Genomic DNA, 16,555 nt, shown 5'->3' with positions numbered 1-16,555 from the left:
CCAACCACAGTTGGGTTCACCAGTTTGGACAGCTCAGTGCAATACAGTACAGCACAGCACAGTCAGTCAACTGTGGGATCTTATATAGGCAGGTGTGTGCCTTTCCAAATCATGTCGACTCAATTACATTTAACACAGGTGGACTCCCATCAAGTTGTAGAAACATCTCAAGGATGATCAGTGGGATCAGGATGCATCTGAGCTCAATTTGATAACAAAGGTTCTGAATACTTATGTAAATAAGGTATTTATTAAAAATGTATTATTTTTAAGAAATTTGCAAACATTTCTAGAAACCTGTTTTCGCCTTGTCATTATTATGTAGATTGATTAGAACATTTTCTTCTTAAATACATTTTAAAATAAGGCTGTAACATAACAAATTGTGGAAAAAGTCAAGAGGTCTGAATACTTTTCAAATGCACTGTACATAACAAGATAAATAATAAGCAGTATATGGTCTAGCTACTGTTATACACACCACCATTGGGAATCAATAAACTCCAAACCACCTATTCCGCACAGGTGGGTCCTTCAGCAGGGCACGCAAATCATAGCTGGCTGTGCATCTTGCTGGAAGCATTCATTGTCGAACCAGTGCCGGAGGCATGGTCAATCCATATAGGGATTTTCGGTCTCAATTGGCCGTGATCCTTTGAGCACATTGGGGATGATGAAACAACGGAGGCCCATTCAATAAAGGGAAGCGAAGTGCCGGAGAGGCGATTTGCAGGTTGAGGTCGGAAAAAGGGGTCATGAATTGTTGACATAATTGTAATCCAAACTCACGCACTCAGGTTCCAAACTCCGGTATAGGACCAAAATTATCCTATTTACACTGTGTAGTCAATTTTGAAAAGTGTTTCAAATCAAAATCAAATCTTATTTGTCACATACGCCGAATACATGCTGAATACAACAAGTGTAGACCTTACTGTAAAATGCTTACTAACAAGCCCTTAACCAACTATGCATTTCAAGAAATAGAGTTAAGAAAACTTCTCTGGGATATGTGGGACGCTAGCCAGTGAAATTGCACGGCGCCAAATTGAAAACAACAGAAATCTCATAATTAAAATTCCTCAAACATACAAGTATCATACACCATTTTAAAGATAAACTTCTCTTCAATCTAGCCACATTGTCTGATTTCAAAAATGCTTTACCGCAAAAGCACACCTTGCGATTATGTTAGGTCAGCACCTAGCCACAGAAAAACATACAGACATTTTCCAAAGAAGGAGAGGTGTCACAAAAGACAGAAATAGTGTTAAAATGAATCACTAACCTTTGATGATATTCACCAGATGGCACTCCCAGGACTCCATGTTAGACAATAAATGTGTGTTTTGTTCGATAAAGTTAATCTTTATGTCCAAAAACCTCATTTGAAATTGGTGTGTTGTGTTCAGAAATGCATTGTCTCAAACAAACATCCGGTGAAAGTGCAGAGATGCACATCAAATTACAGAATTACTCATGATAAACATTGATAAAAGATACAAGTGTTATGCATGGAATTATAGATAAACTTCCCCTTAATGCAACCGGTGTGTCAGATTTCAAAAAGGCTTTACGGCGAAAGCACACCTTGCGATTATGTTAGGTCAGCGCCTAGCCACAGAAAAACATACAGCCATTTTCCAAAGAAGGAGAGGTGTCACAAAAGTCAGAAATAGCGTAAATATTCACTTACCTTTGATGATCTTCATCGGAATGCACTCCCAGGAATCCCAGTTCCACAATAAATGTTTGTTTTGTTCGATAAAGTCCTTCATTTATGTCCAAACACCTCCTTTTTGTTTGCGCGTTTAGCTCAGTAATCCATAAGCATAATGCGCGAGGGCTTAGTTCAGACGAAAAGTCAAAACGTTATATTACAGTTCGTAGAAACATGTCAAACGATGTATAGAATCAATCTTTAGGATGTTTTTATCATACATCTTCAATAATGTTTCAACCGGACAATTCCTTTGTCTTTAGAAATGAAAAGGAATGCAGCTAGCTCTCACATGATTTAGCTCATGGCATTCTGCCAGACCCCTTAGTCAAACAGCTCTTATTCGCTCCCCCTTCACAGTAGAAGCCTGAAACAAGCTTCTAAATACTGTTGACATCTAGTGGAAGCCTTAGGAAGTGCAATATGACCCCATAGACACTGTATATTGGATAGGCAAAGACTTGAAAACCTACAAACCTCAGATTTCCCACTTCCTGGTTGGATTATTTTCTCAGGTTTTTGCCTGCCATATGAGTTCTGTTATACTCACAGACATCATTCAAACAGTTTTAGAAACTTCCGAGTGTTTTCTATTAAAATCTACTAATTATATGCATATTCTAGCTTTGGGCCTGAGTAGCAGGCAGTTTACTCTGGGCACCGTATTCATTCAAGCTAAATACTGCCCCCCCAGTCCCAAAGAAAATATTTACTAAATAAACTAAAGTAAAAAATGTAATAAAAAGACACAATAAAATAACAATAACGACCTGTTCCAAGTCAATGTGCGGTGGCACAGGTTAGTTGAGGTAATTTGTATATGCAGGTATGGGTAAAGTGACTATGCATAGATAATAAACAGTGAGTAGCAGCAGCAGGGGGGGGGGGGGGGGGGGGGTCAATGTAAATAGTCCGGGTGGCAATTAGATTAATTGTTCAGCAGGCTTGGGGGTAGAAGTTGTTAAGGAGCCTTTTGGACCTAGACTTGGCGCTCGAGTACCGATCGAGTAACACACCAAAGCGTCATAGCATTTTGGTACACCAGAAATGCATTAATTTCCAATGAAACTCTGCGTTTGCCTTGCAGCATTGCGTTGCAGAGTTAGTTGCAGTGCGTTCGGTGCGGTGCATATGTTGGATTTATCAAACATGCTTCAAACTGTATGCGTAGACGGCTTGACAGAAATGGTAGCAGAAGGTGAACGTTGAACTTTTGTGCATATATATCCAGATGATGCTGCGTACTATTTTGTGCAATGACGCTGTGGCGTGTTCGAAGCGTATGACTTGGGTGACTGGAGTCGTTGACAATTATTTGGGCCTTCCTCTGACACAGCCTAGTATATAGGTCCTGGATGGCAGAAATCTTGGACCCATGCCAAATCTTTACAGTCTCCTGAGGGGGAAAAGGTGTTGTGGTGCTCTCTTTATCTTGGTGTGTTTGGACCATGATAGTTTGTTGGTGATGTGGACACCAAGGTACTTGAAACTCTCCATTCTCCACTACAGCCCTGTCGATGTTAATGGGGGCCTGTTCGGCCCTCCTTTTCTCGTAGTCCACGATCAGCTCCTTTGTGTTGCTCACATTGAGGGAGGGGTTGTTGTCCTGGCACCACATTGACAGGTCGCTGACCTCCTCCCTATAGGTTGTCTCATCGTTGTTGGTGATCAGGCCTACCACTTGTGTCGTCAGTAAACTTCATGATGGTGTTTGAGTCGTGTTGGTTTGAGGGTGACATTTCAACCACAGGATTATGTCATCACGGTAACCAATTTTCTACATAAACTAACCTTGTATAAATATGTTGAATTTGTACCTTTGAAACAATGTTAGATCTTCAATGTTATAGCCACTATCAGAAAAAAACAGTAGGTTGAGAATGTATCTATCTACAGCTTTCCTTTGGTCTCCGATCCAGGGTTATAACTGAACCAGGCCTGCTTCTCTTAGATATTTGTCAATGTGCTATCGTGAGAATTATTAGAGAATCCTCCTCTTAAAAATGAAATAGATTCACTGTTGCTATCGAAGTCATATCAAAGAGCAAGTTCAACAGAGCAAATGAAATGTAACCATACTTTATGAATCTTATATAAATCAATGAGACTATTTAGGCCTATATAGCATTTGCAGAGTCATCAACAGCTATTGTTTCTATTCAACCCAGGATTCACCTAACACTAGACAAGGTCCTAGGTCCTAGGGTTTCAAGGATTCACGTCTCCATCTCAACCAAAAAACGAAGTTAAATAATAGGACTAAATCAAATCAAACTTTATTTAAAGGGCATTTAAAGTTTGATTTGATTTAGTCCTTTTCATTAACCTCGAGTTTTGGTTGAGATGGAGACATGAATCCAATATATCAATTATTAATTTGTAGAAAACTGTAATTGCCTTCTGTAAGTTTAAGAAACATTGCCTTGTGCCTTGAAATTCCGTTACCAAAACTCCACATACCGTATCTTTAAGATATTTTCACATTTTTCTCCCTGATTAGGAGGCAGGATAAAAAAAATGTCACATAAGTAACAAGTAAAGGTAGACCTATCAATTAGTACTAATGTTTTTACTGATATAAATGTTGTTTAAATTATTAAGTGACTAAAACTACCAAATTGGTGACGGAATTTCCCAAAAATTAGTAACGGAATTTCTGCAATTGAATTGGCTACAATGGGAAATCATAGTACTCACCAACCACAGTTGGGTTCACCAGTTTGGACAGCTCAGTGCAATACAGTACAGCACAGCACAGTCAGTCAACTGTGGGATCTTATATAGGCAGGTGTGTGCCTTTCCAAATCATGTCGACTCAATTACATTTAACACAGGTGGACTCCCATCAAGTTGTAGAAACATCTCAAGGATGATCAGTGGGATCAGGATGCATCTGAGCTCAATTTGATAACAAAGGTTCTGAATACTTATGTAAATAAGGTATTTATTAAAAATGTATTATTTTTAAGAAATTTGCAAACATTTCTAGAAACCTGTTTTCGCCTTGTCATTATTATGTAGATTGATTAGAACATTTTCTTCTTAAATACATTTTAAAATAAGGCTGTAACATAACAAATTGTGGAAAAAGTCAAGAGGTCTGAATACTTTTCAAATGCACTGTACATAACAAGATAAATAATAAGCAGTATATGGTCTAGCTACTGTTATACACACCACCATTGGGAATCAATAAACTCCAAACCACCTATTCCGCACAGGTGGGTCCTTCAGCAGGGCACGCAAATCATAGCTGGCTGTGCATCTTGCTGGAAGCATTCATTGTCGAACCAGTGCCGGAGGCATGGTCAATCCATATAGGGATTTTCGGTCTCAATTGGCCGTGATCCTTTGAGCACATTGGGGATGATGAAACAACGGAGGCCCATTCAATAAAGGGAAGCGAAGTGCCGGAGAGGCGATTTGCAGGTTGAGGTCGGAAAAAGGGGTCATGAATTGTTGACATAATTGTAATCCAAACTCACGCACTCAGGTTCCAAACTCCGGTATAGGACCAAAATTATCCTATTTACACTGTGTAGTCAATTTTGAAAAGTGTTTCAAATCAAAATCAAATCTTATTTGTCACATACGCCGAATACATGCTGAATACAACAAGTGTAGACCTTACTGTAAAATGCTTACTAACAAGCCCTTAACCAACTATGCATTTCAAGAAATAGAGTTAAGAAAACTTCTCTGGGATATGTGGGACGCTAGCCAGTGAAATTGCACGGCGCCAAATTGAAAACAACAGAAATCTCATAATTAAAATTCCTCAAACATACAAGTATCATACACCATTTTAAAGATAAACTTCTCTTCAATCTAGCCACATTGTCTGATTTCAAAAATGCTTTACCGCAAAAGCACACCTTGCGATTATGTTAGGTCAGCACCTAGCCACAGAAAAACATACAGACATTTTCCAAAGAAGGAGAGGTGTCACAAAAGACAGAAATAGTGTTAAAATGAATCACTAACCTTTGATGATATTCACCAGATGGCACTCCCAGGACTCCATGTTAGACAATAAATGTGTGTTTTGTTCGATAAAGTTAATCTTTATGTCCAAAAACCTCATTTGAAATTGGTGTGTTGTGTTCAGAAATGCATTGTCTCAAACAAACATCCGGTGAAAGTGCAGAGATGCACATCAAATTACAGAATTACTCATGATAAACATTGATAAAAGATACAAGTGTTATGCATGGAATTATAGATAAACTTCCCCTTAATGCAACCGGTGTGTCAGATTTCAAAAAGGCTTTACGGCGAAAGCACACCTTGCGATTATGTTAGGTCAGCGCCTAGCCACAGAAAAACATACAGCCATTTTCCAAAGAAGGAGAGGTGTCACAAAAGTCAGAAATAGCGTAAATATTCACTTACCTTTGATGATCTTCATCGGAATGCACTCCCAGGAATCCCAGTTCCACAATAAATGTTTGTTTTGTTCGATAAAGTCCTTCATTTATGTCCAAACACCTCCTTTTTGTTTGCGCGTTTAGCTCAGTAATCCATAAGCATAATGCGCGAGGGCTTAGTTCAGACGAAAAGTCAAAACGTTATATTACAGTTCGTAGAAACATGTCAAACGATGTATAGAATCAATCTTTAGGATGTTTTTATCATACATCTTCAATAATGTTTCAACCGGACAATTCCTTTGTCTTTAGAAATGAAAAGGAATGCAGCTAGCTCTCACATGATTTAGCTCATGGCATTCTGCCAGACCCCTTAGTCAAACAGCTCTTATTCGCTCCCCCTTCACAGTAGAAGCCTGAAACAAGCTTCTAAATACTGTTGACATCTAGTGGAAGCCTTAGGAAGTGCAATATGACCCCATAGACACTGTATATTGGATAGGCAAAGACTTGAAAACCTACAAACCTCAGATTTCCCACTTCCTGGTTGGATTATTTTCTCAGGTTTTTGCCTGCCATATGAGTTCTGTTATACTCACAGACATCATTCAAACAGTTTTAGAAACTTCCGAGTGTTTTCTATTAAAATCTACTAATTATATGCATATTCTAGCTTTGGGCCTGAGTAGCAGGCAGTTTACTCTGGGCACCGTATTCATTCAAGCTAAATACTGCCCCCCCAGTCCCAAAGAAAATATTTACTAAATAAACTAAAGTAAAAAATGTAATAAAAAGACACAATAAAATAACAATAACGACCTGTTCCAAGTCAATGTGCGGTGGCACAGGTTAGTTGAGGTAATTTGTATATGCAGGTATGGGTAAAGTGACTATGCATAGATAATAAACAGTGAGTAGCAGCAGCAGGGGGGGGGGGGGGGGGGGGGGGTCAATGTAAATAGTCCGGGTGGCAATTAGATTAATTGTTCAGCAGGCTTGGGGGTAGAAGTTGTTAAGGAGCCTTTTGGACCTAGACTTGGCGCTCGAGTACCGATCGAGTAACACACCAAAGCGTCATAGCATTTTGGTACACCAGAAATGCATTAATTTCCAATGAAACTCTGCGTTTGCCTTGCAGCATTGCGTTGCAGAGTTAGTTGCAGTGCGTTCGGTGCGGTGCATATGTTGGATTTATCAAACATGCTTCAAACTGTATGCGTAGACGGCTTGACAGAAATGGTAGCAGAAGGTGAACGTTGAACTTTTGTGCATATATATCCAGATGATGCTGCGTACTATTTTGTGCAATGACGCTGTGGCGTGTTCGAAGCGTATGACTTGGGTGACTGGAGTCGTTGACAATTATTTGGGCCTTCCTCTGACACAGCCTAGTATATAGGTCCTGGATGGCAGAAATCTTGGACCCATGCCAAATCTTTACAGTCTCCTGAGGGGGAAAAGGTGTTGTGGTGCTCTCTTTATCTTGGTGTGTTTGGACCATGATAGTTTGTTGGTGATGTGGACACCAAGGTACTTGAAACTCTCCATTCTCCACTACAGCCCTGTCGATGTTAATGGGGGCCTGTTCGGCCCTCCTTTTCTCGTAGTCCACGATCAGCTCCTTTGTGTTGCTCACATTGAGGGAGGGGTTGTTGTCCTGGCACCACATTGACAGGTCGCTGACCTCCTCCCTATAGGTTGTCTCATCGTTGTTGGTGATCAGGCCTACCACTTGTGTCGTCAGTAAACTTCATGATGGTGTTTGAGTCGTGCTTGGTCTCGCCGTTGTGGGTGAACAGGGAATACAGAAGGGGACTAAGCGCGCACCCCTGAGGGGCCCCAGTGTTGAGGATCAGCATGTCAGATGTGTTGTTGCCTACCGTTACCCCCTAGGGGCGGTCCGTCAGGAAGTCCAGGATCCAGTTGCAGAGGGAGGTGTTTAGTCAAAGGGTCCTTAGCTTAGTGATGAGCTTCGTGGGCGCTATGGTGTTGAACACTGAGCTGTAGTCAATGAACAGTATTCTGACTGCTATCGATGCCACATAGGCCGTTTTCAAAGGGATTTGTTGGTTTTGAGGGGCAGTCACTCTTTAATCGTTAGCCGTAATTAAATATGTTTCAATGTGTTTATTTATTTTACATTACGTTGGGTTGTAGGTAATAATATGTGTTGATTGTGTAACCGACGCTGGAGTAGAGAAGCAGGTACAGAGAGTGAACATTTAAATTTGCACAGACATGGAACAGGACAGGAACAACATCAGAACCGGATAACACAATGACAAACGACAATTAATGCTGAAGCGGGGAACACTGCGGGGGAACAGACAGATATAGGGGAGGTACTAACACAGGTGATTGAGTCTAGGTGAGTCCAATGAAGCTCTGATGCGCGTGACGAGGGAAGCAGGTGTGCCTAATGCCGGGCAGCCTGGAGACCTCGAGCGCCAGGGAGGGAGAGCGAGCTCTGGACCCGCCGGCTGGGGCGTAGAAGCCAGACGAACGGGCAGAGGCGTGGGAGCCTGGCGAACCGACTGAGGCGTCAGAGCCTGATGATCCCTGTGGAACGTGGGAGCCTGGCGAGCCGGCTGAGACGTGGGAACCTGATGATCCGGCTGAGGTGTAAAAACCTGACGATCCGGTTGAGGCCTGACGTGGATGGGCGCCTGCCGAGCCAACCGGGGCAAGAAAAACGCTTGAGCCAGCTAGGGTGTAGAAGCTCGACAAGCAAGCTGAGGCAACCCTGTTCCGTCGGTGGTGGTCCCAGGACCCGACGTCACCACCAACAGAAAAGCCTGCACTTTCCGATGCTTCGCATTCTGTAAGAGTCAACGCTGGAGTAGAGAAAAAGGTACGGAGAGTGAACATTTAATTTTGCACAGACAGGGAACAGCGGCAGAACCGGGTAATACAAAGACAAATTACAATTAATGCTGAAGTGGAGAACAGAGCAGAGGAACAGACAGATATAGGGGAGGTACTAACACAGGGGATTGAGTCTAGGTGAGTCCAACGAATCGCTGATGTGCGTGACGAGGGAAGCAGGTGTGCGTAATGATGGTGGCAGAAGTGCGTAATGCTCGGCAGGCTGGCGCCCTGGGGCAGACGTGACAGATTGTGGGGGAAAACACAAAATAAACTGAATTCTCCGAATTGGTATTTATCCCATTCCCCCGAAAGCATCACATGACATGATTTATTTTATAAAAAACAGTGCTTTTTATTTCTGTTATACTGTGGAAAAATAATTACATACCATTTTTTAAAAATATTGGAGATAATGAAATTAAAAAATGAAAATTTGATCACTTTCTGTTGTACATCTTTTGAACAGTTTTTTTTCTGCTACGTAGAACAGTACAATAAGATAAACATTGTATTTCTAAATTCAAAGACACAATAATACAGGATACAGTCCTACCAGAGGTATAAAAGTATTGGAACAGGATCGTGAAGAGAAATGATATGGACATATTACTGAAACGCACTCACACACATGAACACATACAGACATGCACACACACATACTGTACACACTGACATGCATACAATAGTCACATTCACACGCAGGTAGAGAACTGTATGTCTATGCATTACACACACACACACACACACACACACACACACACACACACACACACACACACACACACACACACACACACACACACACACACACACACACACACACACACACACACACACACCTATACAAACACTGTACAAATAGATGTGCATACACACACTCTCTCTTTCACGCACAAACATTCGCACAATAGCACTCCACTATCCGTATATCAATAGTGTAGACAAACCTTCATTGAACCTCTCCACACACATTCTCCTCTGGCCCTCGTGGCTGATTGTGTGTGAGGAGGAATGAATGATGAAAGCATTACCGCATGTTCCCTAAGGCCACTCTTATACACAGCATCTCACTAGCCTGGTCCCAGGTGCTGTTTGTTCGCAAGCGTGACAATGACCGTAGGAGTGGGCAAGACAGCATAACCAGATCTGCAACCAGGCTACCACGTCACCTCTCTCTATTTCAGCAGGGGGCACCAAACTAAGGTTTATAGCCTGGATCCAAGCGGAATCCGCTATGTTTCACCATATAAAATATGTAGTTCATATAAATGGTGAAACGTAGAAAATTCAGTTTGAATGCCAGGCTAGCAGGCTTATACTGTAGTTCCATACGCCCGGACTGCCTCAAGGCCTGAACACCTTCCCATATAAGGACTTCCTGCATGGTATCTACTGCATTTAAATGCTTGTAACCCCAGATTTACATCAAATAAAGAGCAAACATGGACACTTGGAAAAAAGGTTCTTGTATACCCTCCCCTTCCTGAATCTTGCCAGTCATCATGGCTGACAAAAACAGGTACTCAAATACTTCTTTGTGTTTCTCTTTGTTTGTTGAGGTGAATATCACCCAAACAAAGACTAAACACTCTCAAGTTTGAACATCTTGGTCCACAGACACTTCCTTCACAGAAATATGACCAAAATAATTCTGTAAAATGTTAAAAAATAGAATAGAAAGCTCTAGTTTGTTGGTGTGCAAATAAAAACAGACTCATATAATACAGATATATGTAGATGATGGATTTCTAAGCAATGAATACTGTTTGTAATGCAGTGCAAAACGTACGATGACCCCACTAACCAGCACCAATGGCGCCAATGAAGTGGAGCAATGTGGGATATATATGTGCTCTAAAATCACTGTATAAAACAACAACCAGCTAAAACAAAATGGCGGCCAGTCATGACCCTCCACTGGTTGAGGTTTCTCCCGCCCTTCGAATGAGTACCATACTTGACGGTCAATTTCTCCATGATATGCCTTACTGTAATATTTGGCAATCGAATATGGAATAAATTGCCTGTAGCGCTCCCTCTCGTCATTCACAACAATCTAAATTCATAGCACACATGCTATTTATTTCGATAATTAACATCTAAAGATCTTTTGTTCTCTCTAGTCCCGTCTTCTCTGGTCTTGATTGGACTTTTGCTTTCCGCTCTTTCAGAGTGAAGATCTGAACACTGGGATTGTGGGAATTCTAGATTACCAGGAATTCACTCGTTATCCACTGATCTGGACTCTCTCTTTCTCACACCCTCCCTGTCTCGTGGGGAAATTCTAACTCCTCTGTGTGTGTGTGTGTCTGCGTGTGTCTGTGTGTATATCTGCGTGTGTGTGCTCACATGTACAGTATATGTGCGTATGTTTGAGAATGTGAATGCGTGTGTGCGGCCTCTGTGTGCGTCTGAGTGACAGTGTGTAGTATGAGAATGCACCCTCACCGCATATGTGACTGTGCACTGTATGTCAGCTATCCATCTCACACATGTGTCTGCATCCTCTGTGTGTGTCCTCTGTGGCCGTAGTCAGACTGCTGCGAGGTATAGGAGAAGCGGGTGGAGCTTCCATACTTCCCCAGTCCAGTCTCTGACCCTGACGGAGTCGCCCCCAGCCCCACACCAGGCCCCACCCCTGGCACAGGCCCCACCCCCGACCCCACTCCGTACATCTCATAGGAAGGCCCGGTTTCCAATGGAGCCAGACTGGGCGGGGCAAAGCCCATGCGGTAGGGGGTATAGGGGTGAGAGGGATAGCCGTAGTTGTCATAGGCCAGCTGAGGGGAGTCCAACAGGCTGCAGTCCCCAGGGAAGTCGCTGGTCTGCGGCGGGGGGTTGGGAGGGGGCTGCTGGCTCTGCCCAGCCCGGGTGAAGGTGTTGAACTGGGCGTAGCTGTTGTGGGAGAGTCTGGAGGGGGGCCGGGGGTCGTAGCAACTGGGGCGACCGGGGGTGGAGAGGGTCCCTGGGCCTGGAGGGCCTCCTCCGCTGGCTGTGGCCCCTGATCCTCCAGCACTGCTGCTGACAGAAGCAGCTCCCCCTGGGGTGTTGGAGGGCCGGTAGTCGGAGTAGTGCATGGAGCGGGAGGCAGGGCGACCCTCGTCAAGGGTGGAGGCTCGCACGTTGTAGTAGCCGTTGGTGGGGTCCTGGAGAGAGCAAGATTAGAAAACATATTGTCACTAAGGTGTACATGTGTGTACATGTGTGTCTGTGTATGTACAGTGCCTTCAGAAAGTATTCCTATCCCTTGACTTTTTCCACATTTTGTTGTGTTACAGTCTACACACAATACCCCATAATGACACACAATACCCCATAATGACAAAGTGAAAACATCTTTTTAGAAATGTTTGCAAATGTATTGAAAATTAAATACAGAAATATCTAATTTACATAATTATTCACACCCCTTTTCTATGATAAGGTACTCCAAATTGAGCTCAGGTGCATCCAATTTCATTTGATCATCATTGAGATGTCACTACAACTTGATTGGAGTCCACCTGTTGCCAATTCAATTGTAAGGCACCACAATTGCATGTCAGAGCAGAAACTATACTGTCTGTAAATCTTCGCGATAGAACTGCGATGAGGCATATATCTGGGGAAGGGTAGAAAACAATTTAATTTATTTGTCATTTTTAAAGTTTTTTTTTTTTTACCCCTTTTTCTCCCCAATTTTGTGGTATCCAATTGGCATTAACAGTCTTGCATCTTAGCTGCAACTCCCACAAGGACTCGTGAGAGAAGAAGGTCGAGAGCCGTGCGTCCTCCGAAACACGACCCAACCAAGTCGCACTGCTTCATGACACAATGCCCACTTAACCTGGAAGCCAACCACACCAATGTGTCGGAGGAAACACCGTACACCTGGCGACCTTGTCAGCGTGCATGCGCCCGGCACGCCACAGGAGTCGCTAGAGCGGGATTGGACAAGGACATCCCTGCCGGCCAAACCCTCCCCTAACCCGGACGACGCTGGGACAATTGTGCGCTGCCCCATGGGCCTCCCGGTCACGGCCGGCTGCGACAAAGCCTGGAGTCAAACCAGGATCTCTAGTAGTACAGCTAGCAACTACAATGATATTTCTAGAGTGTTTAAAGTTTCCAAGAGCATGTCATCTCCATCATTAAGAAATTGAAAACATTTATAAATATGGAGGTGACCAAGAACCCAATGACCACTCTGACACAACTACAGAGTTCCTTGGATGAAATGGGAGAACCTGCCAGAAGGACAGCCGTCTCTACAGCATTTCACCAATCTGGGCTTTATGGGAGAGTGGCCAGACGGAAGCCACTCCTGAAAAGAAAGCACATGACAGCACGCCTGGAGTTTGCAAAAAGGCACGTGAGACTCTTGAGAGCATAAGGAATGAGATTCTGTGGTCTGATGAGACAAAAATGTAACTATTTGACCTGAATGCAAAGTGCTATGTCTGGAGAAAACAGCTCATCACCCTTCTTACACCATCCCTGCTGTGAAGCATGGTGGTGGCAGCATCATGCTATGGGGATGCTTTTCAGCAGCAGGGACTGAGAGACTGGTAAGGATAGAGGGAACAATGAATGGAGCCAAATACAGGCAAATCCTTAATGAGAACCTTCTTCAGAGTGCAAACGACCTTAGACTGGGATGAAGATTTATGTTCCAACAGGACAATAACCCAAGCATGCAGCCAAAGCAACGCTTGAATGGCTTCAGAACAAGAATTTAAAAGTCATTGAGTGGCCTAGCCTAAAGCCCAGACTTGAATCCTATTGAAAATCCGTGGGAAAAACTTGAAGATTGCTGTTCACTGCTGCTCCCCATCTACTTTAACAGAGCTTGATAAAATCTGCACAGAAGAATGGGAGATATCCCCAAATCCAGATGTGCAAAGCTGATACAAACATACCCAAGATGACTCAAAGCTGTAACCGTCACCAAATGTGCTTCTACAAAGTATTCACTCAGGGATGTTGCATTTCATTTTCAAGAAACTTACAAAAATGTTTTTTTTTTTTTTAAAGCAAACTTTTTTATTTAATCCATTATGAATTCAGGCTGTAACACAACAAAATGTGGATTACGTCAAGGTGTATGAATACTTTCTGAAGGCACTGTATGTGTGTCAAATAATCTCACCTTCAGGTCGTACTCCTGGCGAGTGTCTAGCGTATCGCTACGCAGGTCCTGCTTGAGTTCTATATCGTCTTTAAAGGGCTGAGAGGAGGGAGAGAAGGACACAGAAGAGGGCAGAATCTAAACCATCAAACAATGAAAAAACAACAAAGGAGGGGAGGAATCCAACATAAGGAGGGACCGAATAATTTAAAAAAAAGAAGAGGGAAGGAAGAGAAAGTGACAGATCGTATTTTAAGTTGAAAAGGGTCATCTTTAAGTGTTAAAAATTATTATATAGTATTGTGATTGAAAAGATAGAACAGCATAAGTTGATATGACAGAAATGTGTTTTTTTGTTGCATTTCTGTTAGTGGTAAAGTAATAGCTTCAGAGTTGAGGCGTCGTTGGAATTATTGAAAAAACACTTTAGTGATCGCCTGATGGGAAACTGGGGTAACATAAACCAAAGGAGGCAAAGTTCAAGGCAACCTGCTGTAGCGTTGTGATGGCGACTCACCGAGTACATGGCCTTGACCATGCGTGATGCTGTGGAAACGCTGCCGGAGTCCTCCTCCAGACTGTGGGTCTCCTTGTTTATTGTCTCTACCTTGATGTCTGGTTTACCCAGCGTGACCCCACGACGACCTGGAAGCACAACACGACAGCACAGCACACAGTTGAATACTGCTGGATATATGTCAGGGTATATTGATTTGGATACAGTATGTGTATGTACTTTATATGTTTGAATATATGTATGTAAGTGTAAACATGTGAATAATATATTGCATTCTGAGGAAGTTCAGGTGTATACTGTATGATGTTTTCAATGCATCGGTATCTGAAATATGTATTTGTATGTGTTTTCTACTGTATTTTACAGGTGTATGTGTTTGCTACTGTATTTTACAGGTGTATGCTTTTGCTACTGTATTTTACAGGTGTTGTATGTGTTTGCTACTGTATTTTACAGGTGTTGTATGTGCTTTCTACTGTATTTTACAGGTGTATGTGTTTGCTACTGTATTTTACAGGTGTTGTATGCTTTTGCTACTGTATTTTACAGGTGTTGTATGTGTTTGCTACTGTATTCTACAGGTGTTGTATGTGCTTTCTACCTTATTTACAGGTGTATGTGATTGCTACTGTATTTTACAGGTGTATGTGATTGCTACTGTATTTTACAGATGTATGTGATTGCTACTGTATTTTACAGGTGTATGTGATTGCTACTGTATTTTACAGGTGTATGTGATTGCTACTGTATTTTACAGGTGTATGTGATTGCTACTGTATTTTACAGATGTATGTGATTGCTACTGTATTTTACAGGTGTATGTGATTGCTACTGTATTTTACAGATGTATGTGATTGCTTTTGTATTTTACAGATGTATGTGATTGCTACTGTATTTCACAGGTGTATACGTTTGCTATTTCCTAGATGGAGTTCTCACTTACTGCCTTTGCGCTGTCGGTAGAAGATGAGCACCAGGACTAGTAAACACAGGAACAGCAGGATGGTGCAGCCAACAGTCCCTCCTGCTATTATACCCACTGGTACCTCCTCTGAGAGGGGGAATAGAGAGAGAGAGAGGGAAGAGAGATAGAGAAGGAGAGAGAAAGCAAGAGAGAGGGAGGAGAGAGAGAGAGAGGGCGAGAGAGAGAAATAGAGAGAGAGAGAGAAATAAGAGAGAGCGAAGAAGGATAGAGGGAGAGAGGTCAATGCAATAGGGTTCAGTTAGCTGTTTATACAACATGCCAATTCAGCTAAAACACTATAATAGAGCACGCATGAATACATGCTGATTATTGTTGTTGTTGTTTTTGAGGAGGGATGTCTGGTCGAGTATGAATATAATGCTACTGAATATAACGATGTTGTTCGTCTCTGGGCATACCGGTCTCTTCCAGGGTGATGATCATGGTCCCAGGTCCGAAGGAGTTCCAGGCGGTACAGTTGTAGGTGGACAGGAAGTCAGCCTCCATGACGTTGTTGATGGTGAGGGTGGAGAGCACAGCCCCTCCCTCAGACAGAGGTTTACTCTGCTCCACCGTGTACCTCTCCAACAGAGTCCCCTTCTCCTTCTCCCACACGTTCTCCTTCCACGCCCACACCTGAAACACAGGCAGGCAAACAGGCGCACATTAACACACACCCATATCCCATACTGCATGTGCTCTGACACACACATGCATTATGTACAAACACATATAAGCATAGATGTGCATATGCACATATGGAGGAATATACACACAGGGGTGGACTTAGTGATTTGGAGGCCTCAGGTAGTATAAATAAATATAGGCCATAGGTCCATTATAATTTCTATATACTTTATATCTGGTTTTAGGTAGTTAGGGATTCACTGATGTGGCAATTCTGGGACAATATCTATATCTGACATTGTCTTCGGGAATATCGACCAATACATTTTGTTATTGTATGGCCTTCTTAACCAATCAAGCACAGATACAAACTGCAATCAAGTTT

General features: G+C 42.6%; 1 protein-coding gene across 2 annotated transcripts in view; it reads right to left on the bottom strand.

Moving 5' to 3' along the window:
- Positions 1-9,279: 9,279 nt before the first annotated feature.
- Positions 9,280-16,555, bottom strand: part of kirrel1a (kirre like nephrin family adhesion molecule 1a) — a 39,864-nt gene continuing 32,588 nt past the window's right edge. Inside the window, exons 11-15 of one of the 2 annotated variants that reach the window (XM_021577966.2) lie at positions 15,963-16,179; positions 15,523-15,630; positions 14,580-14,707; positions 14,084-14,200; positions 9,280-12,101 (exon numbers count right to left, since the gene is read on the bottom strand). In XM_021577966.2, the coding sequence (XP_021433641.2) occupies positions 11,442-12,101; positions 14,084-14,200; positions 14,580-14,707; positions 15,523-15,630; positions 15,963-16,179 (1,230 nt within the window). In that variant the 3' untranslated portion in view covers positions 9,280-11,441. The remainder of the gene's footprint in view (positions 12,102-14,083; positions 14,201-14,579; positions 14,708-15,522; positions 15,631-15,962; positions 16,180-16,555) is intronic. The other variant, XM_021577967.2, reaches the window with a different exon arrangement.

The sequence above is a fragment of the Oncorhynchus mykiss genome, chromosome 21, assembly GCF_013265735.2.
Source record: "Oncorhynchus mykiss isolate Arlee chromosome 21, USDA_OmykA_1.1, whole genome shotgun sequence".
Classification (NCBI taxonomy): Eukaryota; Metazoa; Chordata; class Actinopteri; order Salmoniformes; family Salmonidae; genus Oncorhynchus; species Oncorhynchus mykiss.
This window is presented reverse-complemented; position numbering and strand designations above follow the sequence as displayed.